At 40.7% G+C, this 14380-nt stretch overlaps 1 protein-coding gene across 1 annotated transcript in view; it reads left to right on the top strand.

The window, feature by feature from the left end:
* SEMA3D (sema domain, immunoglobulin domain (Ig), short basic domain, secreted, (semaphorin) 3D) overlaps positions 1-14380 on the top strand; it is a 95990-nt gene that overhangs the window by 69511 nt on the left and 12099 nt on the right. The window contains exons 11-15 of the mRNA XM_010082797.1: positions 4039-4261; positions 7437-7525; positions 9358-9399; positions 10654-10811; positions 12902-12966. Of these exons, the coding sequence (XP_010081099.1) occupies positions 4039-4261; positions 7437-7525; positions 9358-9399; positions 10654-10811; positions 12902-12966 (577 nt within the window). The remainder of the gene's footprint in view (positions 1-4038; positions 4262-7436; positions 7526-9357; positions 9400-10653; positions 10812-12901; positions 12967-14380) is intronic.

Genomic DNA, 14380 nt, shown 5'->3' on the forward strand with positions numbered 1-14380 from the left:
TGTGGGAGAAGGACCTGGGGGGTGTTGGCTGACAACTGGCTGAACATGAGCCAGCAGTGTGCCCAAGTGGCCAAGAAGGCCAATAGCATCCTGGCCTGCATCAGAAATAGTCTGGCCAGCAGGACTAGGGAAGTGATTGTGCCCCTGTACACAGCACTGGTGAGGTCCCACCTCGAATACTGGGACAAATTTGGGCCCCTCACTACAAGAACAACTCAAACCCATCTTTATTTTCTTGTCAGTTCTTTCACAGCTTAAGTTAAATTGTACATTGAAACTAAATGACTGAACATGTGATGGAATAGATATAATTTAAATTGGCACAGGTTTACTGTCCATGAAGAAAATTTCAAAATCTATTAGGTGATTTGGGAGCCTAAGCCCTATTTTCAATAAAAAATTTCAGATCCTTTATGAAGATGAGGATGCACAGGCTTAACTCCTGCTGATTGAAACAATGCTAAACAAGTAGGCGCTTGCACAAAATCTGTTAGGTCTCTAGATAGCCATAAAAATCAGTCCAAGTAAGGACTGGAAATAGATTGCAGTCTCTTAAATCACTCAGGCTACATCTCTACTAAGTAAAAGAAGAGGTCAGGGTCAGGTTCAAGTGCAGAGCCATAGCTGCTGTACTGTTTAATGCTACTGTTCTTTGCCATAGTTTAAGCTTGCTCCGGCTGGTACCCACCCTGTGGCAGTGCTGTGCCAGTGTTTGGGGTCTAAGACAGATTAGGAACTGTCCCCAACAGGCATTTCAGATGTGGTCATAGGTCTGGATGTAGGGTGTCAGCTGGTCTGTGTTTCACTGGCCTGTGCTTCACTGGCCTCTTTTATTTCTGAATATACTTATAATCTCTGATACTTTTGAGAATGTTATCCTCAGTCAGAAATTTTTGTTTAACTAGTTGTTATTGTCTTTGTATTTAGGGTATTTATTTACACAGGTGCATATTGACATAGAACAGTATATGATGAAAATAATTCTGCATTGTATTAGCTGTATTTGCTGCGTGAAGAATTGATCCTTGAGCATGGATACACAATACCTATGCCCACCGGGCAGAGGTTACATTCCCTTTTTAGCTGTGTATATCCCTCAGCCCAGGCAGAGACAGGTAGTGGAAACCTGAGGGAGAGAAGGGTCCAGGCTGGTCCTGAGCCCGCAGGAATGGATTCGCAGCTAGTGTCTGATGTTGTGTGGCTGTGAGGATGGAGTTTGTCAGCAATGGAGGAGGGACGTGCTCAGCCTTTGGCTCTGCATGTGTTGTTCTTAGTCCAAATGTTTTGGATAATGCCAAACCTTACATAGGTGAACAAATCCTAACCACAAGCCCTTAACTGGCACCAGACATTGTGCATGTGTCAAACTGGAGATTTGGGAATGTGAACTAAAGTCTTCTCTGTCCAATTTAGCTTGAAGGAGGATTGTAGAGCAACTTCAGTGCTAATCTTAACTTTCTCTCCCCAGACTACAAAGACATAATTTAATCACATTTCCTTCTTTACAGACTGTGTTAGGGCTCCACCTGTCAGGAAATACAGGGATTACTTAGTTAAAAATAGTATTAAAAAAGAAAGCAATCAACAGTTTATATGTAAAATGGTGTCACCAGCTGGAACAGGGTTTGCAGTTCATCTTGTTATTATCCAGGATTTGTAGTGCTCCAGTAACACATCTAGATGCCTCCAGACTCAAAAGAGGAGCTTTCTCAGACTCAGATTAGAGGCTAAATGTGAAACAAGGGTCAGAAAAGAGAAACAGACAGCCATGGGAAGGAAAGCAGAGCTAGGTGAGCATGAGAGATGCTGGGTCACCAACGTGACATTGCAATATGTCCCTGGTCTCACCCCAAAAGGTACAGAAGGAAAAACTTTGAAGGAGGTTGAGGAGGTAGGTTTCTAGGTGGTCTTCAAGCAAGATGTGTGAGAACCAACTTACTTTCTGTAAGCTAAAGAAACAGCTGAATTAGTTAGTTTGACAGTATGAGGTGGGAGCCAGCCTCAGCAGTAAATGAGCAACACTGGGGAAGTGTCTAAGGGAGTGATGGCCGTTAGGAGCGGTCTGGACCACAAGAGGATGAGAGTGTGCTGATCAAAGCCAGAGAAAAGGATACTGCAGCAGTTGAGCTGTAGCTTGGGCAGGAGTTTCAGTTACATGGATGAGTAAGGGAAGTCACTTTTGATGAAAAATGAGCTACAGGGTTCATCTGAAGAATCTGCCTTTATTAGACAAAAATAAATGTGAGGTGTAGGAGGTGCAGTTCACTGAAAAGTTACGGCCTCTGACTACAGGCTATATACAAGGAAAAGATAGGTGTGGGTGTTTCAGTCAGGAAAAATGAACATGGTTAAAGCACTTACTAGTGGCCTTCTGCCCCAGTAACTGTGAGCCCATCACCCGAAAGAAACCAAGCTGGGAGTCTGACATCGGGGCATGCTGGTGGGGCTCCTGCCCAGCTCTGTCTCACTGCATCAACAGGGCAGAAACTCAGCCTGGAGAAGAGGAGCAGAAATAAAAAAAAAGCAGAAAATCTTTGATCTGTGAAAAGATCCTCCACTTCAAATACTTGCGATTATCCCACGGTAGCCACCGGAGGGCACTCTGGACTCGCTGTTCAGAGTCCTGTGCACTGGTACCTGCACTGGTTAGTTCAGCGGGTAGCAAATACAGCTGCATGTTGGTACCTGCTCCTTGAAATGAGAGCTGGACAGCGTGACCGGTGTTCTTCACTGCACACTTGATTTCCTTGTAAAGTATTCAGAGTGATAAGGCGTCTGTGAGCGGGGCAGGGAATGAGGAGGTGAAATTCATTGCAGATGTACTGAGCCCATCATGAGAATTTCTCTGATTTTAGAGTAATGCTTTCAAAAAATGAAGTTATGGTGGCCAAGTGCTGCTTTGGGATGAGAAAAATCACTGAAAACCTTATTTCTTACTGGATTCACAAGTGTTCTCACAGAAAACTTGATTTCTACTTGAATATGGATTGAATTTGTGATTTATTCATAAGATCAAATTTCCAAAGTGGCCTACACTGATGGCATCTATTATGGTATTATATACAAATGCTTTCTAAATATTTAATGAAAAATGAGATATTTTCCTATGTTATTAAATTGTTTATGGCTAAATTTTGATGGCTCCAATATATCATTAAAAAAGAAGTTCAAAGTGCATCACAGTACTGAATGTACTACTTGAATGTTAATAATAATAATAATAATATAGTATCATTATGGGTGATAGTGGTATGACTATAAAGGCATGTCTCATACTCTCTTCAGGAACACTGCTAAATAAGTTTTGGTTATGTCTTAAAAGACCATTTGGTGATAAAACTGAAAAAAAAAGTATGTCTTTTGGTAGTCTGTATTTACAGATAGGTTAATTCAATAAATATGAATTAATTCACATTTTATCCAACATCAAGCTGATTACTTCTCTTTTCTAATGCTGTCTTCTTTTCCTGAGTATCTTAGAGAAGCTAAGGAAGTTCATTTCTAAGTTTTAATTTAGATTATCAAAATCTCTGACTGAGAAAGAAGAAAAGCCTGTAAGAATTTTTCTTCAAAGCTTGCATGTATCTATAGATAGTTGCAGGTGTGAGCATAAAACTAACCAGAACAGAAGATAGTAGTAGTACAAATGAGTGAGATTAAAGAAATTAGAAAGTTTTGGGTGGGTTTAAAAGATAAAGAAGAATAGGTGGGAGCAGGATAAAGGGAAATGAAGATGAAGGGGAAGAGCTTTTGAAGAGAGGTAAAAATGAAAAGAGGAGAGAGTGGACAAATGAGGGAGGAAACAGCCCTTTGAAGAACCAGAGGAGGACACACTGCCAGTGTGCTCCCACACTTTCAAATCAACACTGAGCTTTTTCAATTGTAATTCAAATTGCCAGCCACTGGCAAATGTGCTTTACAAAGTGATATACCTCATCTGGACCAGGCAGCTTTCTTAATGCACAAAGAAACCTGCAGATTACTCATATTTCTTTCCTAATAATCCTCTCATCTTCTTGTTCTCTCTCTTTCATTCAGTGTCCAAGCAAAACCTATGATCCGCTCATAAAGTCTACCAGAGACTTTCCCGATGAAGTCATTAGCTTTATTAAACGCCATCCACTGATGTACAAATCCGTTTACCCAGTGATGGGAGGACCAGTATTCACTCGAATCAACGTGGACTATCGTCTGACTCAGATTGTGGTGGATCACGTCATGGCAGAGGATGGGCAATATGATGTTATTTTCCTAGGAACAGGTATGAAAGAGGACTTCCACTATCATTCTGCACAAACCACATCCTTTAAGAACAATTTTACTCCAGCAGATCCAGCATTTAGATGCTTCTGATTCTGTGCCACATCTTTAGGCAAATGCTAAGAGTAGATTAACTTGTCAGACCAAGAGATTGCTACTATTGGGATTTTAATGTGTCCTGGTCTCTAGGTGATAAACCAGTTAAGGGTCATAGCACCTGGACTTTCTTACCTTCCGAGTACCATTCAGTACCTATCCTTATATTACATGTTAGTCTGGCTCCAATTCCTGCCTGCAGACATCAATAACCAATTAAAAGAAAAAAAAATAACCTTAAAAAATTCAAGTAGTACTTCCTGTTATCAGAAGTGACATGGTGCTTCAACATTAAATCTCATGTGGCATTGAACAGCTAAGGATGATTTGAAATTGAGCCTAAGGCAACAATTCCACTTAAATACTTAAAAGATATTACTTAGCAACATGAATAGCTCCAAACAAGAGGACCAGAATTACACAGAGAGGTTAAACTACTCTGTCAGGGAAGAAACCTGCTTTGCAGTTTTCCTACAGATAATTATGCATTGCTTTACATTTTTTGATGGTTATATGCCTTAAGGAAAAAGTCTAATTTTACCACTGTAATTAAATTTAGAATCCCTAGATGAATCACCCAATCTCATGGTATGCTAAGAAATATTAACATATATATTCATAACATTTCTGAAGTAATAATCTACCATCTTACTCTACTGGAATTTCTTGTTCTTAATACACATTTTGAAGTTCTCTCACCAGTATTATGTCTTATAAAGCACTTCTCACTGGGAGATCTGAACACTGTACTAAGGAGTTCATTGCCATTATCCCCATCTCACAGAAGGTGAAACTAAGTTATATGGAGATGAAAAGGTTAATCCAGCGGATGAGCTACTGACATGAGCTGCAGAGAAATTAAGTTTTCTGTTTGAACCCCACCCCAGTGCTGTTGGCTTGTACAGCATTTTGTCTGGCATATAAGGAAATTTGGTGTCATATAGTATAGTTGGATAGGTATGGGTATTCTGAAGAGATTTGAGGAAAGGAGTGAACTGTCACAGAGCATCACCTCTTATAAAACATGGATTGTCTCAGCCTTCAAGAGCTTTCCTGCTGTGTTATCACACATGCGGTTTCAGGGATAGTCTCTCTCTTGGACCATTTATGTCTTTCAGCTCAATCCCTTTCACAACTCTTGTCTTCCGAAAACAGAAGGTGTGAGAGTCCCTCTACAACCCCCATGAGTCAAGCACAATGGTGTCAGGGAGAGAAGCACAGTTCATAGAAAAGAACTGGAAAGTACTGTTTGCTCCCCTGCTGCCTGAGAGGGTCGTGAATAAGCTTTCGCTGTGATGACAGAAAATTCTTGTTGCTTTCTGAATGCAGTCTTTCATATAGTCAACAGAGAAGGAAAGTGAACACAATCCCAAACTGTGAGATGCCTAGGACTTGGGAGTACTCACTGAATCTTACTTTTCTTGTGATAACAGGGAGGAAAAGTAATTAAATCTTAAGCTGTCCAAAAACATGGGTTCACTAGTTAAAATGTACAAAATATTCTTCTAGTGATTACAAAGGTTGCTTTCAGATGTTTACTATCCTCTGTTATAAAATTAGTTATAGGAATAAAATATTATTGAGAGACCACCTCGAATACTCCCAGGTTAACTGTTAATACCCAGCATCGATGCTAGTTATTTCAGAGTAAATCCTTGGGTTTAGATGTCAAGGCCAGATGTACCGTGCAGTCACTAGGTGGCACTCCATAATATGCAGATGTTTATTCAATTGCAGTGCCTGCCTTAAAAGTGAGTTTTATTTTCCAGAACCACATTATTTTGTTCTATTTTATCCTCTCAACTTGTCCTATGGAAAAAAATGAACTCAAAGATTAAATTTTAAATATTATATAAAGAGACCGAATAGAGATATACCAAACAACCTAGGAGATTTTGAGCAGATCAGAAGCTTATTATATGTCTGAATATATGCAACCAACTTGTATATATGCAGGCTTTAGCAATTATGTCAAACAAACAAACAAACAAAAAGGTCTAATACATATGGCAAACTGAAATACTTTTGGCTTTGATTGGTAATATGATCTTTAGTAATCTGGGAAAACAAGAATAAAAATCTCATTCTTTCCATTATAATGTATTATTTTTCATCGTTTCAGTAATATGTACAGTGCTCAGGACTAAGCTGTGCTGTGTCATTCCCACACTGCACATCCCAGGACCCAGCCCACTTCCCCTGAGCAGTTTTCAGGGTTCTTTTTAAGGACATTCAAGATTCACTGATGTGTAATGGTCTGAGATGAAATGGGCAGCTATTTTTTTCATCAAGCAGGAATTCACATTAAAACTGATGAACAGATTTAACTTAAAAAAATTCTCCAGATAATCCCAAAGAAATAATTTCTGTAATGTTTAAGTGAAGATTTTGATGCTGAATGGAGATTTTGTTCAAAAATTTCCCTAAAATTGAAAGATAAATAAAAAAGTGCATTGCTGACCTCCCTACAGTAAAATGAAACCTGCTTCTGATTAGAGTGTTATACTGGATGAAAATTAATTCCATAAAAAAAGAGGGGAATATTTTCTGTCAGTTTAGCACCCTAAATTGGTTCTCTTTGGGGTCAGAGAGGCCCCAATTCTGGCTCAAGGAAATGTGCAGAAACTTCTAGCTGGCAGCTTGGATGTGCTTGTGTGCGTGTGCCTGTGTTTGTGTAGCAGGAGAGTCAGACCATCCTTGCCAGGAGCAGCCTACAATTGCGTTGTCTCAGCCATACAGTAAAACCTTAAATGTGTTGTATGGAGCTATGTAGATAGCAATAGATGCAGATAAAGATAGATGTTTCAAGCCTACATCCTTGATGCATTAGCTTTTCCTTCAGGGACAAGTTTTTGGTTTTTATTTCTTCCTTGTCACCAAAGTTTACAGCATCACTTGTTAAAAAAAAAAAAAAAAAAAAAAAAAAAAAACGGGGGCAAAGCTTTTATGAAGAACTTTTTAAAAAAAAAAAAAAAAAAAAAAAAAAGAAACTGAGGTCAAGCTGTTATGAAGTAAGAATGGAGTGGTACTCATGTACTGAAACATAATTGTGGGTTTTACATGATGAACATTTGTTTCAGACATAGGCACAGTCCTGAAAGTTGTGAGTATCACAAAGGAGAAGTGGACCAAGGAGGAGGTGGTCCTGGAAGAGCTGCAGATATTCAAGGTAAGCATGAACAGCCACCACATCAATTAAATATTATTCAGGGGACTTTAAGGACCAAACTGGCTTTGTCTGGTTGTTTATTGGAACTAGTTCAAGTTTCCAGAGGGACACTATGTAAATTTTTAAGTGCCTTGGTGTTCTTTGGGTAAGTCTGTTGAAAAAAGGCCAAAACCTACCAGACCATGATTTTTCAAACTCCCAGAAAGCCTAATTTATCCTGCTTTGTTCTAGTCTGAAATCTTATTATGACCCCCAATCTTTTTTATTAGTCATATTTTATTTTTAATACCAATTTTTCTACTGTCTCAGCTTTGGAACTATTCATAGTACATCTACAATGTTTTAAAAATAAACTGAATTCCACAGATGCAGAGAAATTATTTAAAAAAACAACTTTAGGAACTGAAAGAGTTAGTTTTTATTATCAATGTGTTTTAATTTACTGGTGAAGGCTGACTCAATGTTTTTGACCATTTTGATTCAGTTATTCTGGCTGAGTGATAAAGAAGAAAAGTAACTGGGACCCAATTAACACCAATGACATCTTCATAAATAGAGCTTGTAAAAAGCCCAAAACTTCTTTCTGTTGCATGGGCACAATTTCAGTTTAACCTCGTTGCTGGTGAGGGAGCCGACATCGACATATTGTTACAGTAGGAAAATGGAGACCTGTGTCTTCCCTACTGATTTTCTTTTTCGTTTAGTAATTTCCTCTTCATTCTTTGCATTCTCACTTTGCTTTCTTCTCATGCTGTGTAGCTGTTCTTCAGTTTTCACCTTGCTTTTTCATCAAAGTTTATCTGCATCTCTGGCATTTTGATTACTTTCTCACACATCCTCTCTCCCATGAGCTGTACAAGGTCTTAGCCAGAATTTCAGACCATACTAAATGAATAAATTTGGGACTCAGAGTGTTTTCAAAGTGTAAAGACAGGATCTTTAATAATTTAAAAGAGGATATTTCTCTATTGATTTTTGATATGTCATGTGTATGACGAAACTTTGATTTAAAGGATCTTCATGTCTTCTTCCTACTGTCTTGGACACCAATTATAAATATCACTCAGAAAATATCAGGATTACTCAGTGGCCTGCCAAGTAATCAGCAGTTTCATTGTATGCACCAATTTGCTTCATTCTTAGAACATAACGTCAAGGGCAAATGTACCATATCATATTTAAAACAAACAAACAAAAAAATAAATTGTGGGTTTTTTTTTTTTTTCTGCTCAGCAGGCATTCCTTCATGTTTTTTATTGGTAACATTTATAACTGTTACCTCTATGTTTTTGAATCCTGAAATTGAAGTGGGTGAAAGGCTGAAAAAACATCCTTTATTTCTTCAAATTGCATTAACATTAAACAATAGGCTTAGATTAATCATCTTCCATTAGGTGATAGATAATACCCTGAGCTTTGTCCTGTTCTTACATCAGTCACTGGCAAAAATTTCACTGTCTCTCATAGCAGTGAAACACATCCTGGTGCAGCGGATTTGCCTATGTATCCCTTAAATGCCATCTAAGCCTTTCAAATAGTGCTTAATAAGAACTTAAGTTGATGTGAAGGCTCATTGCCAGTCCCCAGGATGGGGTAGATTGCAAACTCTGAGAATTAAAGCCAGTTACCTCATAAGCAGCAGGAAAAATTTATGGGAGGTATTTTTGGAAGCATGAATTTAGTGATTTTCTATTTGTTTCTTTTTCATATTTGTTTAAACCCAGCAAATGAATCTGTAATTTTGTTTACTTTTTGTATGTTAAGTTTTGTTCTCTTTTTTGCAAAGAACAGGGAATATGTAAACTAACACACCTTACTAATTCGTTTTTCAGCACCCGTCATTTATCTCAACCATGGAGATTTCTCAGAAGCAGGTAATCACAAGCTCATTTAATTACTGGAGGATATATGGTACACTGAACATTTAGCTTGCTATTTTCAGGTGACACCTATTACTTACTGGCCAAGCTTTCCATGGATGACTCTTAAAACGTACCTGGAAAGAAGGAAATACATTTAAACTTGTTTGCCTGCCTAATTCACATTTGCTTACAAACAGTAATCTGTGTACCCAAGCTCGTAATTATTCATGGAAACAAATCTTTAGTCATATGGTAGTGGGATTTGTGAATGGAGTCAATGCACCTTAATTTTCCAGACATTAGAAATGCTTGTCTCTTTACAATCTAGCAATAAATTATTATTACTATTATTGTTGTTATTTTTATTAGTAGTCAAGAGAGATCAGGGCCTCATTCTGCTACAAGCCGTGTGCACGCAGACGGAAAACCAGTCCCCCCTCCTCTAACATTGCAGCCTAAATCTGGGTGGTCCAATCCTGGCAGCACAGGGGCCAGGCCCAGTTGGGAATCTGCTGATGGGAAACAGTTTTATGGCAGCTCCAAGTTCTATGATGGCTATGTGCACGTTTGTGAGGCAGAGTGACACCAGAGCCATCCCTCCCTGCCCGCAGAGGTGCCAGGGCAGCTCCGGCACAACACGCCTGCCTCACACGGGAGGAGGGATTTTGCCGTTCAGGCACGCACAGCACAGCTGGGTCCCATCTCCCCTGAAAAAAGGTGGCAGGCCAGCTGGAAGTATTGCATGAGCCAGCTCCGGCTCAACAGCAAGCTCTTGGACCACCCTTGTCTCAACAGGCGATCTACTCACACGTTGGGGAGAGGGCAGTAATATTATCCCCATCCTACCTAAGGATCAGAAGCAGAAGATGAAGTTTTATTTATGCAAGGTCATCCTCAGTTCTCAGTTTCTTAACATCATGGCTATCCTACCCCTTGTTTTCAAGTGTGTTATTAAACCATTCTTTCCATGGCTTGCTTCTGATTTTTTATTATCGCACAAATCTAAAGGTGTAAGGGTGTTGAATGCTGGTGTCTTTCCAGGACTGCAGTCCCCTTTCCTCTCTGCTGTGTTGTCAGGGATGGATGGGGACTGGACAGTTCACACTGGGCCCTGAGAAGCATTTTATGGTAAAGAAGGAATTCTCTCTTGTTTTGCAAAATCTGGGGCAAGGTTGAAAGTCTTCAAGTGTGGCACTGAAGAAGGGAACTTTTTAAACAGGCTACTTGTAGAATGCTCCTAATTCATTTGCTTTGCCTGATTTGCAGCAACAATTGTACATTGGTTCCAGGGATGGATTGGTTCAGCTCTCTCTGCACAGATGTCACACGTATGGGAAGGCTTGTGCAGATTGCTGCCTTGCCAGAGACCCATACTGTGCCTGGGATGGAAACTCATGTTCCAGATATGCCCCCACTTCTAAAAGGTAGGAAAAAAAAACCCAACGTGCTGTAAAAGATCTTGCTGCTTGCAAGAATTTTAGAGGTTCCTAATCAGAACGTGGCGCCTTTTTACTTAGCATGTCATCTGCCTTAAAATTTGATCATACTCAATGTTTCACATTTCTGCTCGAAGAACTGGGAAGACAACGTAGCTTTGTTTAAGTGTGTGTGATAGTAACTCGGCTACTGCAGCTAACATCATAAATCCATCACTTTCCTTTTTTATGCTGAATGCTTTAAGTCATGAGCTGCTCAGATGTAGGTCCAGCTTGTGGCTCACTGTGCTCAAGGTGCAAGAGCCTCTCTTAAGTTTCTGACTTTTGCATAGGGCACCACGGTAGTTACAAAGCAGAGTTTAACATAGTACCCCAGAGTGGTCAATAATAAAATACCTTTAATTCCCTCATCTAAATGAACAATTGTATTTGTGGTCTAGCCATGAGAGGGAGACAGAGGTTTAAATACTGTGATTTGACTGCATCAGGAGCAGATTTTCCACAGTGAAAGAAGCTTCATCTGCACTTTCTGTACCCATCCGCTAGGACAGCAGCATGAATCTGTGTGGAGGGAGAGCACCCTGTAGGCTCTAGCAGAGCAGTACCTAAGCTGCTGAATGTGTCTCCTGGAGTTTTTGACTGATTTAGCCAGAGCTCTGAGCTCACTTGTTGAGCCAGCGTCCACAATCCCTTCATTCCCCTCTGTCCGAAGCCTTCCTGACAGTAATTCTTGCAGTGAGGCTGCAGTCTGAACTCAGGCTCTGGAATAAGACTTTCTACCTCAGGGGCTGCAGGGCTGGGATCTGAGCAATTAGACAAACCATTGAAGTTAATGACTCATAGGTTATCGTGTCATGGTGTCAAGGAACTTTATGTATTTTCCCTCAAAGCCAAAGCAAACTAAATTCAAAGCAGCATAAATGAAAGGAGAAAAGCAAGTGTTCAGGCTCACTGCAAAGTTAGTGACACATGCGGCTTGCTGAAGTCTGAGGTGGGCTGGGACAGCGAGATTGATGGTCCGTGCTTTTTAACAGATGTGCAGCGTGGTGGGAAGGCCAAAAGTCTGTGGCTCCAAAACAAAGGATGAGTGCATGGCCCTGGGAATCCTCCAGTAGATCTATTACTTGAATATTTTTCTTCTGTGTAGCAGCCTGTGCTTCCAGCATGTCTACAGCCTCTACCACAGTGGACAGCTTGGCCTGGGGAACACGCTAAGCTGTTGCTTTGCACACAGGAGGCCCCACTCCTGTTGTCTCCAGTGTGGCTGTAAGGGAGGAACCTGTTCTTCTCTGGGTCTACGATTCTTCCACTATAAAATTAAAATAAAAACTTTTTTTTTTTTAGCCCTTGGGAGATAAATGCAATCTTCCACAGAGGAGTTTGTTTTTGTTTTTGTTTTTGTTTTTTTTTTAATTGCCATTACACTGAAATTACACTAAATCACAGTGAGTTTAAGTACCACACCCAGAGATTAACAAGCAATTTAGTTGTGGAATGGAGCAGACCATTGTCTCAAGCTCTTTTTCTGTCCACAAAGATGAAAGATAATAAGATTTGTCAATTGTTTGTTACCAAACTAAAACCTATGCTTTTCTCTCATAATTTTAAAGGTTGGTTTGCTAGTCAGTGTTACCTTGGGCTGATCCTGAGCTCAATTTTGAATATCACCTGTTGCACCTCAGATCTTTTCCATGACATGCAATATTAAGGATGTTTTTAGGTATTTTCAAAACAGTCCACCGCACCAGCAGACCTGTTCCCTGTGCTCATAAAGCAGGTTTAGACATCACTATATTGCACGCTCTTTATCCTAGGCAGATTTTTTTCTTCTCTCGCTTTTTCTCTTTCCCCTCCCAGTGGTTTTCCCAAATCACAGGCCCTTCTCTTGATGTCAATTGTACAAATCTCTCTAGGCCACATGCTGCTTTGAGGGTGAGGCTGGTTTTAGTTAAGACCATAATTGTCAGCAGTAGGGTGGGAGCAGCGCGAGTCCACATCTGCTGAGCTCCTCTGTATTTTGTCGTTGAATTCCAGCAATTATGCCTGGAGTGTTACATATTTGCGTACTCTTCCCATAGGCGAGCCAGAAGGCAAGATGTCAAATACGGAGACCCCATCGCACAATGTTGGGATGTGGAAGACAGTGAGTATTTTGCACCTTTCTTGCTCTTTTGTCACTTTGACAAGAGGGTTTGCTGTAAAGGTCTCCATCTGGCTGTGAAAACCTGCTGAGCTTGACAGAATAACACCATTAAAGCAGTTTCTTTTCACATACTTCATACACGTTACCCCTCCTGCAGCTGAATTTGGGAATCCGGGGCTGATAATGGACAGCCAGCATGGGACAGAACCATCACATCCCTTATGGGTAACCCTCCCCAGTGCCCACCCAGGGGGAGGGAGATGTGCCCACGATGCAAAACCATCACACACATCCCTACAAGTAGCTACCAGGACCTGCATTCATCCAAACACAGGGGAGATGCTCCTGCGAGGAAACCCACAGGGGTGAATGGGGAACACGCCATCTTCTCCCTTTTGGCCGCACACACTTGACACAAGTCCCAAAGCCCAGTTCCAGCTGCCAAACCAGCCCCTTCCCCTCCCTGCAGCTACTTCAATACTCCTGTTATTAACAAGAGGCTACCCCCCCTCTCCCTGTCAGCTCCCCCCTCTCTTTCCCACACCCTCTTTTCAGATGCCAAAGGAGCTGGCTTGCTCCTTTGGCAACTGCAGCGCTTCTCTTACAGCGAGAACTGTCAGTATGAAATCCTGCGGTTACGCGGCAATCTCTGTGGCGGCGCAAAATAAATGAAAAGCATTCAAAATCAAGCTTGGGTTTGTCTGGGGCTCTTCTAGCCGCTTATTAAAGTGAACAACCCAGTCAAAACAGTATTGATTGTGTTGCTGCACTGAATGTTTGATTCAGGATGAGCCACCACTTTCCATAGATCTCTGGTTATTTTCGTGCTGCTGCGGTGCTGGATGCCTGCCGCAGATCTTGGCGTGAGTCACTGCAGAAATCAGAGCTGCTTGCCACAGGATCAAAGCCTTAAGTCTGGTGAACAGTATAGAGGACTCTGACTGTATATGCGTGCTTGCAGACATAGTTAAAAAGTCAGGGTAAAATCTCATTTCTGTTAAAGTCAACAACAAAACTTCTGTTCATTCCCAGAGGGCCAGAATTTTCCCATTTACTGCTTACCATGGCTCTCCAAATAGTGGTATCTGAGACTGTGCAAAGCTCAATGTTATAGAAACTCTAGCAAAAAGGCTGACAATGTCACATTTTCCTGGAAAGAGAAAGAGATACTGGAAGAGTTGGCTTTACTAGACTAATGTAGAACAACTTAGCACAGAAATTGGTATTAGTCCTTTGCCCTGATGTAGCACCACCAATAGAAATTTCATCCATCTGGGGATGACCCCGGTGTGCCATAAAACCATGAAGCTGACCTGTGCCACTTCAGGGTTTTGGTTTATTTATGCCATAATTAATGATATTGTGGCCCAAAAACCTATTTAAACTCAGTAGTCCACTGTGTGAGATTCCCTCC

The sequence above is a fragment of the Pterocles gutturalis genome, unplaced genomic scaffold, assembly GCF_000699245.1.
Source record: "Pterocles gutturalis isolate BGI_N339 unplaced genomic scaffold, ASM69924v1 scaffold22561, whole genome shotgun sequence".
NCBI lineage: Eukaryota > Metazoa > Chordata > Aves > Pterocliformes > Pteroclidae > Pterocles > Pterocles gutturalis.